The 20,204-nt window shown below is 50.9% G+C and overlaps 2 protein-coding genes across 2 annotated transcripts in view; one reads left to right on the top strand and one right to left on the bottom strand.

The window, feature by feature from the left end:
- The window catches only part of TWIST2 (twist family bHLH transcription factor 2), a 63,783-nt gene extending 47,064 nt beyond the window's left edge, over window positions 1-16,719 (bottom strand). Inside the window, exon 1 of the mRNA XM_017537826.2 lies at window positions 16,019-16,719. Within this exon, the coding sequence (XP_017393315.1) occupies window positions 16,054-16,536 (483 nt within the window). The 5' untranslated portion in view covers window positions 16,537-16,719 and the 3' untranslated portion in view covers window positions 16,019-16,053. The remainder of the gene's footprint in view (window positions 1-16,018) is intronic.
- Window positions 16,720-16,768: 49 nt separating this feature from the next.
- Window positions 16,769-18,622, top strand: LOC108310624. The gene has a single exon (XM_017537672.2). The coding sequence runs from the start codon at window positions 17,081-17,083 to the stop codon at window positions 17,732-17,734; it is 654 nt and encodes a 217-aa protein (XP_017393161.2). The 5' UTR covers window positions 16,769-17,080; the 3' UTR covers window positions 17,735-18,622.
- The last annotated feature ends 1,582 nt before the right edge of the window (window positions 18,623-20,204 follow it).

Raw genomic sequence — 20,204 nt, 5'->3', positions numbered from 1 at the left:
TAGACAGCACAGCTGGCCCTGGACCTGCAAATTCAAAGACTCACCCTGCAGGCCTGAGGCTGGGCACCCAAGGCCGGGAGACGCCAGGTGGGTGACGTGTGTGGGGCAGGGGTTTGATCTGCCACTTCTGGACCTGGAGGCTCCCATGCCCAGGCTGAAGCTACCCTGTCTCCCATGGAACACTGGCAGATGCCCGGCCGCATCCAGGCCCCCCCTCACTCTCTGAGGTACTCCCTGTGTTGTGGGAGGTCCCTGTGTGCCATCATTTGAAGCAGAGAGCCCCAGACGTAATGACCCAACTCAGTAGGATGGGGTTGTACTTGGCATGGAGGGAAAAATCTCATATTTTAGACAACAGACTCGCTGGGTTCACTTCCTGGCTCTGCCCACTGCTGTCTATGCCCTCAGCTGAGCCTCGCAGTGGGTGCATCCTCCGGGTCCCCCCTGCGGGCCTTCTGGAGCTCTCTGCTCCCGGGTGGGTCTCCAGGCCTGGCCCAGCCATGCACCTCCGACTCTGGACTTTCCGGGGGCCCTAAGGAGAGGACAACTCTGAGGACCCCTCACAGGTGCTCAGAGAGGGGCAGCCCCGAGGGTGTTTCCCAGGGGCAGGGTGCAAGGCATGGGGTGCAGGCCTGGTGGGTGCCTGTGCCAAGTGGACCCCAGGGCAGTGTCCCCACAGAGCAAGCTAAGGCCCCCATGCCCTCCCACCCCTACCCCCCTCCCCCTACGCTCTGGGGATACCAGCCTCTCCGCCCCTGTCCCACTGGCCTTGGCCAGGCGGGTGGGCTGCCTGGTGCCCTTAGCTCTCCCCTCCCCAGGCTGAGCTGGCCTGGGGGCCACGTGGGGCGCTCCCTGGAACTGGGAGCCGCCTCCAGCCCTGCTCTCTGCTCCAGGCCTGGCCCATTCAAACCTTCCTGCACTGTTTATTTGCACAGGCAGAAGACAAAAAGCCATGGCTCTGAGTCACTCCTGCTCCCAGTCGGCTCTGATTCATGCAGGAGGCCCGCGGAGGGGACTAACCCTGGCCGTTAACCTCTTGGTTTCTTCATGTCTCCACAGCAGTGAGCATCTGTGTCTTCCAGCCAAGTACCAGGCGCCCATCACCGCTCACAGTCGCGTGCTTGGGGCATCATGTGGAGCAGAGAGGACGCAGAGCACAGCCGGGGAGGTCCCCCGCCCCCGCACCTCCGACCCCTTCCCCTCATGCTGATGGAAACTTACAAATATTTCAGTCATCTCTCTGAAAAGGATTTGCTCATCTGGCAAGGGTGGTCCCAGAATTTGCCAGAAATATGCGTCAAATGTAGCCCAGGGTGTAAGGGAAGAGAGGCTTAACAAACATTAGATTATGGTGAAGAATCTGAAAGGAAACGAGAGATTCCGCGCCTGGTTGGTCTCCAGCCTCCGGGGCTGTGCGGCATGGTGCTTCCCCCCTCAAGACCAGGCTGCTAACAGCAGGGCCACAGTTCTGGGGAAGCGGGCATGCAGGGATGCCCGGGCAGGGGGTGGCCACGCTACCCCAGCCTCTCTTCAGTCCCATACATTTGTCATTCATCAGCAAGGCCAGGGGGACGCGTGGTTTTCATTTTTGATCCTGGTAAAAAGTGAATAAAACGTCTCTAGTAGCTAAAAAAAAAAAAAAAAAAAGGAGGGGGGTGCTTTTTCTAGCTCCGTTGACTGAGTTGGGGTCAAAGCACCTCTTCTCACTCTGAGTTCAGGGAATAGCTGAGGAGCTCACGGTGGCTTTTCCCCACTTGCTTCCACAAAGCTGAAGTGGTGGACGGTAAGAACAGATATCCCCAAATACATAGAGAGGAGTAACCAAAAAAAAAGGCAGAAGAAACGAGGATGCTGACATCTAGAAGAGCATGGGGATGAGCGTGGTGTCCCAGCATGAGGTGCCATTCAGGACGTGCCCAGAGGGTAAGGGCCAGCCGGGAGATCTGGGACCGCTCAGCCCTCACTGCAAAGGACGCTGTCAGCTCCATCGGGGAGCCACACTGACACATCCAGACGCAGCCTTCCAAATTATCCTAACATGAAGGCATCCTGTGAAAATGATGGACGGGTGTCTTCAGTGTAGAGTGCAGAAGGTACAAAAGTAGATTTTGTCAGCCTTTTCTATTCCTTCAGTGAGAACCTCCATCGTAACTGCGAGTGGGAGTCCCGGTGAGGACATTCCCAGGGGGAGGCAACGCTGTCTTCACGGCACCACCTTATGAGGGGACTGGGGGTAGATGCCCTTTTCTGGAGGGAGGGTGGGTGAGCCTGTGCCCTCCACACTATCTTTACAAAGCACTGGGCACCTCTGCATTTGTGTTCTCAGACTGCAGAAGTAATACAGGGCATTTGTAGAAAATCTAGCAATAATTTTTAAAAAACCATAGGAATGAAAGGAAGCTCTTTCATCAACCTATGGTCCAGAAACATTCATTCTCGCCCTGTCTCAGGACAAACACACCCACACGTGCATGCACACTTTGATTCTCCAACCTGAGATTGTATGACCTGCTCCGTCACACATCACGGCCATCACGTTATCGAACATCCGCTGACAACACGCACTTGCGGGCTGTATAGTGCTCCAGCATGCGGACAAAGCAGGCCTTATCCAACCATGACATTTCAATTTCCCACTAACGTGAATGAAACAGATAGGAAATGTCTTTGTTGCTAGGCAGCTCTGCCATTAGTCACCTAAGGTAAGTCCTAGAAGTGGAATTGTTCGTGCAAAGGGCATTTCCAGTCCTAGATCTTCCCTTATCTACCATCAAAACTCCTTTAGGAAAGTTGTGCAGGTTTTCTTCCCTCTGGCAAATAGGATGGATGGCCTGGTTCCCCAACCTTCCTCAATACTGGAGATTATAATTATATATTTTTCCAATTTCATAAAAAATAGTATCTTCCTGTTTTATTTCAAATTCCTTGGATTATTGTTGAAGCACAACATTTCATGCGTTTACCAGCCAACTGAATTTCTCCTTTTATGAATTTATATTTTTTGCCCATATTTTCTACTAGGTAATTGTCTTTTTACATTTTTGTAAAGGCCCTTTTATCTAGTAAGAACATTAACCCGTTGCAAAATAAATTGTAAATATTTTCTTTCTGGTTCTTTTAAAATTTTTGGTTGTCGTAGTTTTTTGGTATATGAAAGTTCAGAATTTTAATTTAGCCAGTTATTCTTTTGCTTTTTTCCTTATGATTGCTGGACTCGCAACGGTCGGCTTTAGGAAGGCATCAGCAAACGCCTCGAGCTCACTGGGTGTTCACGTCTGTGACCTCTAAGACGTGGCATGATGGCTCCGCTGTGTTCCGTCCATGGTGTGGCTGTGGTGTTCCATCCACAGTTGTGGGTGACCATCCCTACTGGCCTGAACCACGGCACCTCAGTGGGAAAAAATTACAGGAGGCCCCTTATCCAAAGGGACACACACCAAGACCTCCAGTGGATGGGTGAACCCAAGGATGGTATGGACCCTACATACACTATATGTTTTTTCCATCTGATGACCAAGAGACAGGTGGGACAGAGCAGGACAGCTCAAGATTTCATCAAGATACTCAGAACGGGATGCAAGTTAAAACTTATCAATTGTTTATTTCTAGAATTTTCCATTTAATAACTTCGGACTGCGGTTGACTGCGTGTAACTGAAACTTTGAAAAGCAAGACCATGGATAGGTGGGAGGGCTGAAATGGGGTCCACCAGCAGTCAGGTGGTGGCAAGTGTGATAAAATGCTGACTCCGTGCATGCTCTGACACCAAGTTCCGGCCTTCAGGGATAGCGAGAAGGACTGGGAGGAGGAGTGGAGGGGACAAGGGAGGGACACTGCCTACCGGGAGCCCAAGGGTGCAGCCTGGCTCAGGGCATCCAAATGGTGCTTCTGAAAGTCAGTTGGAAAATCGGTGATGGAGATACCCTTTCTAGTTACCCTGCGCTCACGGGCTCCAGTGCCCCCAGACATGCAGAGCATGGGGTGGACGTGGTAGAGCCTCCAGTGTGGTTGCCAAGAAGCAGAAGCGGCCAAAAAGGAGAGCAGAGCGTCCCCCAGGAAAAGCAGTGTGCTGCACATGTGAATAATGCGCTCATGAATCAAAGCAGCTGGGCTCTGCGCCTCAGCAGCTGCGGGAAGAACCCCTATGGCGGTGACGGATGGGGCCGTGAGACCAAGATGTGTCTGGCTCGAGGGTGACCCACGTTCGTGTCAAACCTACTGCACAACTTAACTAAGAAGCCACCAGGGCCCCAGTGTCCCGTCCTCCCACCTCCATCTGGAGTCGTCTCTCTCTCTGCGGCTTTTGGGAAATCTCTTTCCCTTTGTCCCTCCCCACTGGTGGCTTTCTCTTTGCTTGGCAATGGGACTGGGAAGGGGGGGAGCAGCAGCATCACCCAGAACAGTTCTTGTCTGCTTTGGCAACTCCGCCCTCGTGAGATCCTTTGGGATGTGCTCTGTGTTTACCTGAGCCCTCCGTCTGGATGCTGAAAATTCAAACAATCCTGCGGCCCAACACCATCTCTGGGGTTTCTGGAAGAGTCTCAGAATCTGACTGCATAACGCCACCAAGGTGATGATGTCTTTAAAGGAAACAGGATGGGGTCATGGCTGAGGAAGCCCTGAGAGCAACCAACCTCTCCGGTGGTTGACTTTGACAGTGTCCCAAACACAGGTGGCTGAGGAGCACCCAAAGGGTGCACAGATCAGGGAGGAACAAAAGAAAAATGAGCAACCAAAGGAAAACAAGCAACCGGCGCTGAACGATTTAGTGCCACCCTCCCGGCGTCTCCCTGTCTTCTGGGAGCAGCACCTGCTCATACAAAGAGCAGGAATCCCATCACCCTAGAGTGGCAGCAATCCCTTGAGGGTCTCTGAGCCCAGAACCAGCCTGAAGTGGTCTGCAGAGCGGCCTGGTGAGCCCTGGACTGTGGACGGCCCGCTGATGGAGGCGAGGGGTGTGCACTCACAGGCCATTTCTGTGCGTCCTTCTGTCAGGTCCCAGGTGCCCCCACTACAGATGTGGCAAATGCTCCCAGCTCTCAGCTAGGGGCTGACTGCAAGCCTGGGGGTTAATTCCTCTCTGGCTCCAGCCCCCAGAGCAAACTCAGTCTACCATGGAGAGGCTTTGAGAGGTATAATCGACATGTCACAAAAAGCAGAAGGCAGTCGAAAGAAACAGCATGCCAGCAGAATTGACTCGTGTGTGTGTGCGCACACGTGTGTGAGTAAACACATTAAGAACTAGATGTCAAAAGGAAAATGTTCCTAGGCACAGCTAGAATCGTCAGATAAGCACCGACGCAGGAGCATGAACTGGATTACGTCTCTGAAAAGTGAGGGAAGGGTGAACGCTTAGCCCTCAGCCCCTCCTCCCCCAAATGAGCACCTCAGTTACCAGAGCTGCACATGTTCGGGGAAGGAGGATTTTTTTTTTTTTTTGGTGATGGTAGTAAGATACATATAAAATTTATCATTTGAACTTTTAAAGTATAGTAGAATTAAGTCCTTTCACCTTGCTGTGAAAGCATCACCACTATCTAGTTCCAGAATGTTCTGTATTATTCCAAATAGAAATTCCATACCTGTTCAGCACTCAACCCCCACACCCCTCCCATGAATCCGGAGAAGCCTCCAGTCTCCTTTCTGTATGTACGGATTTGCTTATTTTGGACATTTCATATAAATGAAATCCCAGATATCACGATATATAGTCATCTGGCTTCTTGAGCTTAGCATCAGGTTTTCAAAGTTCATCCACGCTGTAGCACGTATCATACTTCATTTGTCTTTCAGACAGAGTGTCACTCTTGTTGCCCAGGCTGGAGTGGAATGGTGAGATCTCGGCTCACTGCAACCTCTGCCTCCCGGGTTCAAGTGATTCTTCTGCCTCAGCTTCCCAAGTAGCTGGGATTACAGGCACCCGCCACCATGCCCGGCTAAATTTTGTAATTTTGGTAGAGATGGGGTTTCATCATGTTGGCCTGGCTGGTCTCGAACTCCTGATCGCAGGTGATCTGACCCCCCTGGCCTCCCAAAGTGCTGGGATTACAGGCGTGAGCCACTGCGCCTGACCTCATTTGTTTTTATGGCTGAATTAGATTCCTTTGACTATTGTGAATAATATTGCTGTGAATATTCATGTATAAATTTTTGTTTGAACAACTGTTTTTAATGTTTTGGGGTATATACCTAACCGTGGAATTATAGGGTTCTATTGGCTCTTAGAATTCTGGTAGCCAGAGGGCTATCAGAAACTTAGTCCATTATTTCACAGATGGGGAAACTGAGGCACAGTGAGGCCACAACTTGCCTAGGACCACATGGGAAACTGCAAGGCGGCGAGCAGAAAAGAGCTCTCCATGCCTTGTTTAACTTCAGTCAAGTCTTATTCTTGCCTGTGGGTACCCCAGACACGACAACGGGCTCTGCCCAAGAGATTCACTTGGGGAGCTAGCCTGCGTCTCACAAAGTCAGCAGGCTTTGGTTTCTGCCTAATTACAATTTCCCAAATTAGAAAAATACCACGTCAAAAGTTTACTAAAGGGAAGAATCACATATGATTTATTCCAGAAACAGTGACTTAAATTCATTGCAAAATCCGTTGTAGAGAGTCACACTGATCACATCTAGTCACACGCATTTAAAAGTTCTCAGAATTAGTTAATTATGGTTTCCCATTGTGACGAACCGAGCAGAAGGCCCAGCGGAGCCGGAAGTGCGCACCAGCTTCGCTTCCCGTCTCCTCACTCTCCCTTTTCCTCTTTCTGCTCAGAAAAAGTAAAATTATGTAATTAACGTTGAACAATAATTGCAACTTTCAGGAAACGGTACAACACAAACTGATTGTCCGAGTGATGAAGTCTCGTGTTGTCGCTCAGGCTGGAGCGCAGTGGCAGGATCTCAGCTCACTGCAACCTCTGCCTCCAGGGTTCAAGCGATTCTCCTGCCTCAGCCTCCTGAGTAGCTGGGATTACAGCCATGCGCCACTGCACCTGGCTAATTTTTGCATTTTTAGTGGAGACAGGGTTTCACCATGTTGGCCAGGCTGGCTTTGAACTCCTGACCTTAGGTGATCTGCCAGCCTCTGCCTCCCAAAGTGCTGGGATTACATGCGTAATCCCACTGCGCCCAGCCTCAATGTAATATTTTATCGCTGTTCAAAGAGCTCTGACACTCAAGCAGAAGGATGCTTTACGAGACAGACAAGATGGTCGTTCGGCTTCTCTCGGTGAAGACACGGCTGGTTCTGCTTCCTCTGCAAACCTCAGCGGCAGCCTGGCGTGATCTTCTCCTGGAAGCCGTCTGTAGATGAGCCGGGCCTTTAAAATGGTACCTGACTGCACGGCTACATCTATCGCTATTAAATCCAGGGGGAGGGAATCAATGCTGAGTTGCCACTTCCTTTCCTTAACCTTGGCAAACACTGAGCTGCGCTGGGCTCACGCTCAGACATTCATCAGCACGACCTGATGGGTGACTTGAGCCTCGGTGAAGAGCTCCAAGGCCCACCCGGCCTCAGGGAAGGGCCAGGGTGCTGGGGCGGCTACATGCAAACAGCCAGCGGCGTCCTTCCTCTTGCTCCCCTCCTCTGTCACAGGAGGGCCCTCCCGTCATGCAGGGGCACCACACCCAGAGTGCCCCTCGCCTGAACAGCTCCAGGCCAACCCAAGCCCCCTCCAGCAGTCCTTGACCCCAGGCACAGCAGATGGCCCCCTGGCCACCTTCCTCAGGGGACCTCTGCTTTCTCTGGCATCTGAAGCACCTGCGATTGTCACAGGCCCCTCAGAGGCAGAGCCTCCTCTGGGACTTCTTTGGCGCACTTTGCTGAGCTGTGTGGATGCCTCAGAGCAAACAGGAGGGGAAGCACCTGAGGTTCTTTTCCAGTCACTGTGTCTGGGACAGCGTCCCTCTATTGCGGCAGTGTGGACGGCCCTGCTGGAATTTTACAGTGATTTTTTTCTGGGAATGGCAAGAAGGGTGCTTTTTCGGAAAAACCGCTGTCTTCCAGGTCTCTGAGGGACACTGAGGAAGAGGTGCTGGGTCTCCCTCGGCCAGCAGCAGAGAGAGGCACACGGCCCCAACACAAACCTGTTGATAAATACAAAACAGACCCATTCTTAGGGGACCTGAATCCCCTCCACGGCCCTGATCCCTCGAGAAATTCTTTCTGTATCACTTGGCCTATTCACATTCTAATCCTGTCTTTTACTTTGTCCTTCACGAGAAAACAACCTTTTCCATGTTATAAATTATAAATGATAGATTAATGTACACAGAGTTGCTGGGGACACACATGGAAACTATATTGTTCAACACTGAAATTACATGACGTTGTTCACTTGTGAACTGAAGTAAAACGAGCCACACTGAAATGAGCAACGAGGTGAGGAACTGTGCTCATCTTTTGCTTGTTGTTTAATTAGAAGAAAATCTCTATTCTCAAAAAAAAAAAAAATTGCCTGAAAGAAAGCTTTGGAATTAGCAACAATTTAACATCCAGTAAAATGCCCTTCAGTGAATTCTACTCTTCCAATGCTGCCGGCTCGCATGGGCCACGTGGACCCTCCCTGTTAACAGCTTCACAGTCACACAAGACAGGTCCTCAAGATAAGCTCTCTCCCAGCCCTACCTCAGGGACCATAAAATGCCAGTCTTGGATGCACCCCCTCTGCCCACCGCTTGGCCCCTGGGGACTTTGGGGATCGTTGAAACAGGTCATTCTGCATGAGAGAAATCAACGAAAACAGGGCACCTTGGGATTCTTAGGGTACAGATATCTGATTAGGGCATTCCTGTTCTAGTACTGGTGAAACAATACTTTTAGAAAATAGCAACGCAAGCCCATGAAGGAGAGGAAGTTGCCAAGCACACACGGAGGCGGAAGCTAAGCACATGTCTACGGCCGCACAAGGCTTCCGGAGCCCCTAGACGCGCTCCGCTCAGAGGGTCCTCGGTCATTCTGTGTTTGTCCTCCACGAGTGACTGAGCTATCACGGGACCTGGTGGGAGACTTATCCTTCTCCCTCTGTTACTTTTTTATACAGTGAAAGCTCGTGTGGACTTCAGTTAATCATTTTTTAAAAGACGCCGTTTCGGCTAAAGAATGTATAAGAGCAGACGCTGGGTTGGGGGAAGCAGTACGAGAGGCTTGCCGGGGAAGAAATACTCACCAAACAGAAAAAATAACGTGAAATGATCACGTTTCTCTCTTAGCTTCCCAGCTACACATGCAGATGATCATGAAAGAGAGAAAACCAGGCGGCTGGCCATATTCTAAAGATGCTGAACAGTTAGAAACCAGGCTATATGTCGTATACAATTGGGGATTATTTGATTTCAGGAAAATTAATCCTCAGTGAAGATGCGGTTCCCCAGTCAGCTCCAATGTTGTGAACAGAGACATCCGGATGCCTGATAGCAGAAGAAGACTATGCCTTCGCCTCCTTCCTTTCCCTTTATTTCCAATTTGCAGCATTTTAGGCATTTCCCAAGGACATGATAACTGCCTTATTCTGTTATGTATCAACACAAAGCAACCTCCTTAGACTGAGATCTGAAGTTCACACAAACTTTCCGGAAGAGACTCAGTCGGTATAGGTTCTGCCAAGCCTGCAGGCTAGCTCACGCCTGCGCACTCTTCTGCGGAGTGAAAAGTCAGGGTTGTGGAAATGAAGAAGTAAGAGGTCCAGGGAGTCTACGCAGGCAGCCAGCTTGCGGCTCTGAACCCTCTGCGCACCGGTCACAGGAACCACTCAGAGAGCGGAGATGAGGGAAAGAAAACGGTGCTTCCAGATCTCATGATGACAAGAAAACGCTGGCTGCTTGCTTTTCACATACAGAATGCTAATTCGAAGTAGACAGACAAAGCCGCCAGGGCGGCAGAGCTCGGGATTGTACATGACTGGCCTGTGTTTTCTTTTAGGGGGTCGTTCATGCTCCAAGCTGTCCCTCAGGGAACCCCCACCTCGGAAGCAGGCTGAAATCCCTCAACCCTTCAGAGGCGTCTATTTGCAGAGACTTAACAAAAACGCTACGGTGGCATTTTGACTTTATAGCAATAGAAAAACAGTAGTCATGATGAAAGTTTCAACATGTTTTTCCCCACGGGGAAGACAGCAACAGGATCTCTCACCCTCCCCTCTCACAGCAAGAGGCTAAAAGGCTGCCCTGGCCTTGCCTGGGGAGGAGTTGCCCTGCCTGGCGCTCCGGAAAGGTTCTGCTGTGACCACACCACAAACCTCAGCCACAGGGTGGGCTGTGATGTTTGGTCAAGGTGGAAGGTCAGTAAAAATCCAGGGCTTTGCCCAAATCTTTTCTGTCAGTCACACACCAGACCTGCACATCCAGAAACACAGAGGTGAACTGCCCATCGAATCAGACCGTGAGAAACAGGAATCTAATGCCTGACCACATAACGAAATCTCCCATTTCCTCCCAGAAGATGCTGATGGCTATTCTGTTAAAGGCAGAATGTGAACTAAAAAGACAGGAGAATTTTCCAGGATAACTGAATTTGATAACTGAAAGCTCTTTGAGTTCAGCCCTGTCTTTCATTTCAGTGAAGGGAAAATTCTGAACTAAAGAAAGATGTGCCCAGTTTTAAAGGCAACACTCTTAGGATCTGAGAAGTCAAATTATAGCTTTACATGAGGCTTCCACAGAAGCTGGGTCATCTGCGTCTTCCCCTGGCCGAATAAGAGAGGAAAACAATGTGACGATGGCAACTGCTCAGTGAGTGGCGGCCCTGGCAGACACCGCAGAGGGCTCACAGTGACGCTCTCTTATCCTCATGATCACAGGGTGGTCCTATTATTCCAAACACTGCAGTGTGGATGAAACTGCCCAGACATCTGAAGCATGTCCCATACCATTTGTGTTCAAAATGACTCTATTTTGAACTAAAAACTAAAAATCTTCCCTCATGTTGGAATCAAATTACGTGCTGGCTTTTCCAATTTCGGATCCAAGTCTGCTTTTGCAACCATCAATCATCACGGAAGAGAATCCCCCTGTGCCTCAGTTTACAGCAGCTTAAAACTCACCTTCTTAATCCTGCAGCTCTCACTTGGAAATCAGCATTCAGGTAAGGCGGAGTTTAATATCACTAAACTCATTCAAAGATAAGGCGGAGTTTAATATCACTGAACTCATTCAAAGGTTTTCTCCCAAACAAAAACACAAAATATGTTTCTAAAGCAATTATTAGTTTAAAATAACTATAACTGGGCTTAGGGTTTGAGCTCCCCTCTCTCTCTCTCTCTCTCTCTCTCTCTCTCTCTCTCGTGTGTGTGTGTGTGTGTGTGTGTGTGTGTGTGTGTATGTGTCTCGTCTGCTAGGTCCTCTCCCTCTCACTGCGTATGGCTCCAAATACTAAAACTTCAATCTCTGTACTTCTTGGTGAATAATTTTTATAAGTCGCTGGCTTTCGAATTCTGTGTGTATGCTTAAAGAAAGTTAATATAAAATTAGTATCTTAAAAAGCAACTGTAACACAGGGAACTGGTTTAAGGTAGATATTTCCCAAAATTTCTTTGTAAAATATTTTATTTATTGGTATCAGAATAAATGTATTGCTATTGTAATTGGTATTTCTCCTTTCATATTTCTGGAATACAACTCTTTATTTAAGACCTATAAGGAACCACTTCTAATGAGTTATATACTGGAAATATAATGAGATTCCTCAAATATCATCAGAAAAAAAAGTGTGGAGTTTTGCTCAAGTCATATTTTTAGTTTATTACTCTGAGATAAAGCTTAGTAGTAATTTCTTAGATTATTTGCTTATCTAAATATAGAGATTTACTATTTTGTGGAATATCTTCTTTATTTTAATTTTGAGATAATTGGCGATTCACATGAAGTTGCAAGAAATATTATACAGAGATTCTCATATCTTCACTCCTTTCCTCCAGTGATGACATCGTGCAAAACTGCAGTACAATTATCATAGCCAGGAAACTGGTGTCATTATCGGGCCCAGACCTTATTCAGATTCCACCAGTTTTACATGCACTCGTGTGTGTGTGTGTGTGTGTGTGTGTGTGTGTGTGTGTGTGTGTGTTTAGCGCTATGCAGTTTTATCACATGAAGACTCAGGTGACCATGTGGAATATCTTTTAATCAGTTTCTGTTTTTAGTGTTTCGTCTTGGCTTTCCTTTTGAAAACATCCATGTCCCTATCTATTAGATTCTGTTTCTCCTTTATGGCTTTCCATTCCTTGGCTACAGTAACTTATTCATCTCTTCTTTGAATTTTATTGCCTCATTTGTGAACTCTGCTAGCAGAGAGTGCTGCATTTGGTTTGCTTTTTGCAGCACATTTATCCTTTCCCAGGAAAAGACACAAACACACACAGACATTCCAGCATGCATTCACAGGGTTTTTAAAGACACCAGTGAGAATAGATTAATATAAATACTAAGCTTAAAAACTGTCATAAAAGTTCAGCCTTTAAAATTGGCTTATTAAAATATTTGTTTTTTTTAAGCCCAGATTTAAACTAAAGTTATGAGTTATAGTGCTCCGCTCAGAAAGAAGTTTACTTTATGTGTGTGGTTTTTTCTTTAATTTTTTTTTTTTTTGTTTCTGGCCAGGCAAAAGGAATCCAGCATCTGTGCCGTCTACCCAGTAGAGAGCAAAGCAAGAATGATGGAAACATGGTTCAGATCAAGATCTGTCTGAAAATATGAGTTTCAGAAAACCTCAATGAAGAATTCTATCTCAAATGACCCCAAACAGCCCCAGAAATCCGAGGAAGTCCCTCTCCAGCAAGAGGAGGAGCAAGACTTCCCTGATGAAGGAAGGACTGCTGGCATTGAAGGGGACAAGACACACATTTACAGGTCAAATCCCCACATCAGATCTTACTGATGGGCATTTTGTAACAAAATGTTGCTTATATTCCAGGGAGCTCCACCTTTCATTCTGTTTCTTCTAAGCAAGCAGAAGCTCCCCTGGAATTCTGCATTTCTGTTCTTCTCCACGAAGAATTGATTTTCTAGTATCCAGGATACAGTAGTTAACACCTTTGAGAATTACATTTTCAGGAGGGAGGAAAAGGCTAATGTATATTAGATAGTGAAGGGGTCATGCAATTTCTTCAAAGTAGCTGAAACTTCTCAGAAAAAAAAAAAAAGTTTGTTGAGTAAGGGAACCTGTTGAAAACCTTTGCACACACTTTGCAGAAGTTAGAGAAGTTTTCTTTAACCACACAGCAGGGAACAAGACGAAGGTCTGATAAGTAATGGTCGCCTTCCCCCACCCTCCAAGCCAGGTGGCCCAGACCCTGCTCCGAAGGCGCAGGCATTCCATGACAATACTAAAAACGCCTTTTGAGATTTTTCCATTCGATGAATCCAACTGACTGGCCAAAGACACCTGATTTATTGTCTAATTGTGCTTTTAAATACCAGGCCGAAGAAGAAAGGCAGGTTAGATATCAGCACCAGCCGCACTCCACCATCTCCTACGTTTCTCTTCATATCAAAGGACAATTTAGGCTTCGTGCTGCTGTTGCTGTTAGTCTAGACACAGTTTTCTTCATATACATGAAAACATTCCGCATCAAACATTAAAATCACATACAATTTACTGAAAGGTCTAGAGATTTTTTGCTGATGCATATAATAAATGTTTCGTAGAAACGCTACAAATAAACAGCAAATACTGTTTAGCACCATTTTCAGGAAATCACACCAGTTATAATTGTATTGATGCTTATAGGGAATAATGAGTTTAAAACAAAAAGAATGACAAGATGTTGGGCTGACATGCCCGATAAGTAAAACCAAGGTGTGTCCAGAATCATTCGGGTAGAAAAAATGTTCATGTTTCTCTTCTGTTCTTTTAGAGTATCTGTTTCAAGAAACTAACTAGTCTGAACTATTCACTTACAGTCCAGTACGTAAAAATAAAAATAAATAGGCTCCATATAGATCATCGGCTCTCCCACTAACTGTGTGATTACCTATTACATTTTGAAGGGCTTTTTTCCAAACAAGTTCTTAGCACTGTTTTTACTTATTACATGTATTGCATCTTATTTTTCTATAATCTTTAATGGTCACCTATTACTGATTCTCAAAGTTTTGAGGAGTGCAATTATTTTTAAATGAATTTTAAATGTTTCTACTAAATTCTAGCAGCATTATATCTGCTAGTATTTGTTTTCAGTAATTTTCTGGAGGGTAGTCTTCACGATCATTCCAATGACATTTTCCTTAAACAAGGCTCAACGTGTGTGTTTTAAAAAAGATGATATTCCTCATCTGTTTGTTCTTATTTCAGATGTGCTGTAAACCATGAATGAGGTAAAGCATAAATGGAAATAACTAATGGAAGCTCATTATTTAGGCAGCAAAAACCAGAATTAATGTATTACCCCACTGTAGCATTTAGTACTCAAGCCAATCCAAACGTTCCTAGAGAAATACGTGATTGAGACACTTTCCATCTGTTTTTGACAAAGACAGGAGAAGATTCCCACAAGTTATTTTCTGTTGAAAATTCTTTTTTAAAAACTATAAAATTATCACTATGTCAGGAGGCTCTTTCATCGAAAGGATTTTCAGACACCGAAATAAAAGCTTTAAAAAAGAAAATAAAACCCACCTGTGCTAGATCAGCTTTTCGTGGCCTCAGCAACAACATTCGCAGATATTACAGAACCACATAAAAAAGAAATAGATATGTTTGGGAGAATAGGCGGCCGGGTGCTCTTGATTAATCTAAATTCCTTCTGTGCGAAGTAGAGACTTTTATAAAAGCATCGCAAGACGTGCGAGGGACTACAACATACTAAGTAGGAAGGATATTTAACGCGGCCCCCACGAAAAGAACCCTGTACCCCTCCATTGCCCTGGATGGCGGGTGGGAGAGGGGCTCGCCTGCTCACAGAGCCTCGGAGAAAGGACGGCGCCTCCGTGGCTCAAGCCTGTCTGAAGGGACTTGGAAGGTGTCTGGTGAAAAGGAACCGGTGCAGGACGCCCTAATCGCTCTTCCAGAGGAAACCAGAGCTCCGAGTGCTCCTGGCAGCTGTGTCCCAGGAGCCTTCTCCTCGCGCAGGGCCCGGCGCACACCGCCTCCCTGTGCCCCAGATCTGTTTCCCAGCCTGGACCCCTCGCGCACCCTGCGGGGCTGGACCCAGGACGCAGCACGAGCGGGGCCCCTCCCGGGCACTCCACGGCCAAGGCTGGGACCCGGGGCTCCCAGCTCGGAGGTCGGCTCCACCTGCCTGCCGACCGCCTTGGGCTCCGCGCGGCTGCGTCCGAACCCCCACCCCCACCCTCCAGCCTCCGAGCTTCGGGCTCTGCGCCCTCCGCCCAGGGCCCTTCTCCCGCACTCCCCGCCCTGCGGCTGCTCCGGCCCCGAAGCGCTGGGCAGTTTCCCCCAGTCCTCCCTAGACAAACCGTGGAGCCTCAGGCCCGCGCCTCCACGCCCACAGGGTCAGCCAGGGCGCCGACGGCCCGGACCGCAGGCGCTAGCAGCTGGGGAGATGCGTGTCCGCCCGACGAACGCGCTCAGCCCCTGTCCGGGAAGAGAGCGAAGCCATTTGCCCGGCACGACCCGGCTCGGGCAGCTTCGCTAGCGGCCCGCGCTACGGCGACGCAAAGGGCAGCGGGTCCCCATCTCCAGGTCCCCGGCCTGCCCCAGGAGGTTGTTCTGATGCCCGCTCCTTCCACCGCCAACCACGGACACCCGCACACCACCGAGAATGGAAAATGCAACCGTCTAAGTGCCTTCGGGCCTTGCCGGGGGAGTCTGCGGTCCGACGGTTCGTTTCCCAACTGACACCCTCACGTGGAAGTTTGCAAAGGCCCTCGGGGGTGTCCCTGGGACTGGGAGCGTCCCGCCCGCCCGCCGTCCGTCGCTCGGAGGAAAAGCGCACCGCAACCACGCCGCCTCGGCCCGCGGGGCCTCCCCGAGGAGACACGCGCAGGCCCCGGCCCCCGCGCCCCTCCCGCCCCCCTTTCGCCCCCCGCAACGGAGGGCGCCCGTCGCGCGAGCAGCACCTACCCTGGCGCGCCGGTCCGGAGGGGGGTGGCGCGGCGCTAGTGGGAGGCGGACATGGACCACGCGCCCTCCATGCGCCACACGGAGAAGGCGTAGCTGAGGCGCTCGTGGGCCACGTAGCTGCAGCTGGTCATCTTATTGTCCATCTCGTCGCTCTGCAGGACCTGGTAGAGGAAGTCTATGTACCTGGCGGCCAGCTTGAGCGTCTGGATCTTGCTCAGCTTGTCAGAGGGCAGCGTGGGGATGATCTTGCGCAGCGCCGCGAAGGCCTCGTTGAGCGATTGGGTGCGCTGGCGCTCGCGCACGTTGGCCAGGATGCGCTGGCTCTGCAGCTCCTCGAAGGACTGCGCGCTGGGGCTGCCCTTCTTGCCGCGCTTGCCCGGGGTCGGGCTGCCATCTTCGCTCGACTTCTTGCTGTAGCGCCGCTTCCGGCCGAAGCGCTTGGGCTGCCTCTCGAGCTCCTCCTCGCTGGTGCCCAGGCTGTCCACGGGGGACACGGGCGAGCTGGAGCCCTCCTCCATGGCGCCCGCCCGGCGCGCGTGGGGCTGGGGGCGCCGGGGCGCCGAGCGCGCGCCGCTGGCCAAGCCCGCGGTCGCCGAGCACACGCTCTCGGAGTTGCTGGAAAGGCTCTGGTTTCAAGGCCGGCTTGTGCAAAACCGAGGTCTCCGGGAGAGGAAGTTATTCTAACTTTTTTGGAAACTCTAGCCGGGCTGGGTTGCTAAATAGTTGTCAGGAGCGAGGGCGGCGCGCTGATTGGCCGCGGTGGCCGGGGGCAGGGCAAGCTCTGGGGCCTTCGCCGGCCGCCCCCGCCCCCCGGCGCGGCACTTTCAGTTTTGCCTCCCTCTTCGGCCCCGGCCGCGGAGGGCATCCCGGGGGCCGGGTCCTCGCCCGCCACCAGCTCCCCCACCCCGAGCGCGGGCCACTCTCCGGCCGCCCCAGCCTAGGCCTGGCCAAGCCTGGCTTTGTCTGCGCCTTAGCGTGGAAATCGGCCCCCACTGGGCCTTGGCGGGTGGGGAGGGGTCTCTCTCTGGGCGTGAGGGGCTCGAGAGGCTAGTCCAGCCCCAGATGCGCTCCCCGAAAATACGGACACAGCCGGAGCCTCCTAGACCTGTGTGGGTCTTGGCCGCCCCGAGCGCGAGTCTGCACCACGGGCCGCACGCTCAGGCCTGGGGTCTGGAGAGCTGCGCGGGCAGCGGTCTCTGTGCCCCGACCGCCAACGTGAGGACAGCCCAGGACGCCTGGAGACGCCCGTGCCCAAAGACGTGCCGCCGAGATCCGCAGAGATGCCACCCCTCGGGCCAGCGTGCGTGTCGGGGACCGTTTCTCACCAGGGCTTGCTGGGGAGCCCCGGCCCGACGCCCTTCCCGAACCTTCCTTCTAACTGCCTTAAAACAACGCCACAGCGAGCCTCTGCGGGAGCGCCGGGTGCCCGGCGCGCCCGCCTGCCTGGCCCTGCCCGGGGTGCTAGGCGCGGGTTGGGGCGCCTGCTGGCGGCCCCAGCCTCAGTGCTCCGCCTTGGCTGCGCGGGTCAGCAGAGGACGGAGGGCGCTCGGGGAGCTGCACGAGGCTGCCCCGGCCCGGCCTCCGCTGCGCTGGGCGCCCACGGGCAGCTCCGGGCAGGAGCTCGCAGAGTGGCTGGAGTGTGGGGCCCGGCCTCGGCGAGCGACAGCACCGACCCCGGCCCCGAGCCATCTGGACTCCGAGCGCGAGCGCGTTTGAAGTGGTTTGGGGGCTCTTTGTTTGCCAGGCCGCGCTGGCTCTGGGCCTGGAGGTGGTTTACGGCTTTGATGCCTTTGAACCTATTCCCGGGTGACCCGGGCTCAATTAGGCCCGGGCCTGAGCCGGCTCTCAGGCAAGCTGCGTGATCAAGGGCGGGCTGGGCCCTTTTACTGGAGTTGAACCCGAGGCCGGAGAGCGCTCGGTCTCTGCTGCTCCTCCAGCCAGCCAGGCGTGCCGCGAGGTGGGGCCCGCGGGTCGCGACCACCGCCTTGGGAAACCCGAGGACGGCAGAGAGCCGGCCATTCGCGCCCCTGTCCGCGGGCCCTGGCTCTGGCCGTTCTAGGTGCCGTTTTCCCAACAGTATGTCAAGGAAGGCAGAACGCCTAGGAGCGGGCCCTCGCAGGCACGTGACTTTGTGCCTGCGCCCTGGACCCGCGGCCCCACAGTCCGATGACTAAAGGTTCTGCAGAGCCACCGCACCCAGCCCCACCCGGCCTGACCGCCCTCCTTCCTCCGTGCTGGGAAGGCCCCTGGCTCCTCCAGCGCAGCAAAATAGCTTTCCTGATCCCTTTCTTTATAATTCTCAAATACAAATTTAAGGAACGAGAGAAAGAGAAGCCAGGCCCCCAGACATCCTGCCCCTGCTGGGGCGCGGCCCTTCCTGGGGCTTCACTGATGAAAAGGGCCTGTTTTTCCAGAACGGGCCTTTCCCTGGCTTCTTCGCTCAGTGACAGCAGCGATCCGTTGCTCTTTTACCAACCCTGTGTGGGTCTAAGGACCCAGATGGCCACATCTCCCCCTTCCCAGGTGGGGAGGGCTTTTGCTACTAGTAGAGGAGCTGCCTGGTAGCCTGTTTCACCACCCCAGTCTCTCTGTCTTTCTGTCTCTCTGCCTGCCGCAGGCTCCTGTGTCATTCTCTGGCTCTGTCGGTGTGTCTCTTTCTGTCTCTCTCTCCAGCAGAGAGAGTTCAGAGTTTAATTTGAAAGAAAAACAGCTCCGCTTTGGTCCTGAGCAGCGCAGGGCTCAGTATAGCCCTGAGGACCAGAGGCCCCGGGCACGCTTCGGGAGGGGAGTGCAAGTTGGGTTGCAGGCTCACCTCTGCCTGGGGAGACGGGCATGGAGGATTTCACCCGAGACGCCCAGCCGCCCTGCGGAGATGGGCATGGAGGATTTCACCTGAGACGCCCAGCCCGCCCTGGGCCTGTCGGAACCAACAGCTCAGTTCAACAGTATGGATACGCTTTCTTCACAGCATATCTTTTCTACTTTAAAACCCTTTAACAATGAATTGAAGTGCTGGAGTCTGGTACTGATGGCTGCTGGAGAAAACCTTTGTTAATGGAATTTGGAGTATCTGTCTTGTGTTGTACTGTCAGTCCCTCAGAATCATTACCTGGGCAGTGACTGCTTTCATAAATAGGAGAAAATGAGGCACAGTGACATTTAGCAGCGTTTCCAACGCCACCTGCAAGTTAGCTGGGGAAGTGACAACATTTCTCTTTTGAGGAGGGGGATTTGCTGAATTAAAACCCAAATGAAAATGTCATCAATTTAGGAAATAATACTCAGGTTATTGATTTAGTTTGAGTTTTTTCTTTTAAAAATTAAGTCAGCAATAAGGCTAATAAAGCCAATTTATTAATACCCTAAGTAATACAATGTATCTCTGTGTGAGCATTCATTGCAGGACCACCCAGGCTCACTGGACTTGAGTTAAATATCACTCAATAAAGATTCACGGAAATAAATACAGTTCTTGGGGTACTTATTCATTATTGAGTATGGAAAATCCTGTCAATGCTTCCTTTCACATATGTAAAAAAGTGCTTTGTTTCATGCGACTTTGTTTAGAAAAAAATGACGTGGTGTTCTGAAAGATTCTTCTATTGCACGTTTTCCTTAGGGCAGCAAGTACAAGAAGGTGATGTGTTTTCACAGCGAATTTGATGGCTATTCGATTGGCTCTAATCCTGCTGCAGTAGAAAGACACTGCTGGGATTGTCACCTGGGGATAGTCTTCAAGAATAGGGGCAGGTGCGGCGGCTCACACCTACAATTCCTCAGCACTTCAGAGGCCAAGGAGGGCGTATCACCTGATACGCCCTGAGGTTGGGAGGTTGAGACCAGCCTGGCCAACATGGGGAAAGCCCATCTCTACTAAAAATACAAAAATTATCTGAGCGTGGTGATGCATGCATATAATCCCAGCTACTCAGGAGGCTAAGGCAGGAGAATCTCTTGAATCCAGGAGGCAGAGGTTGCAGCGAGCCAATCACATCACTGCACTCCAGCCTGAGCAATAGACTAGCAAGACTGTGTCTAAAAAAAAAGAGTAGAGGCTGGGCACGGTGGCTCACGCCTGTAATCCCAGCACTTTAGGAGACCGAGGCTGGTGGATCACGAGGTCAGGGGTTCAAGACCAGCCTGGCCAACATGGTGAAATACTGTCTCTACTAAAAATACAAAAAAA

The sequence above is a fragment of the Cebus imitator genome, unplaced genomic scaffold, assembly GCF_001604975.1.
Source record: "Cebus imitator isolate Cc_AM_T3 unplaced genomic scaffold, Cebus_imitator-1.0 Scaffold106, whole genome shotgun sequence".
Classification (NCBI taxonomy): domain Eukaryota; kingdom Metazoa; phylum Chordata; class Mammalia; order Primates; family Cebidae; genus Cebus; species Cebus imitator.
This window is presented reverse-complemented; position numbering and strand designations above follow the sequence as displayed.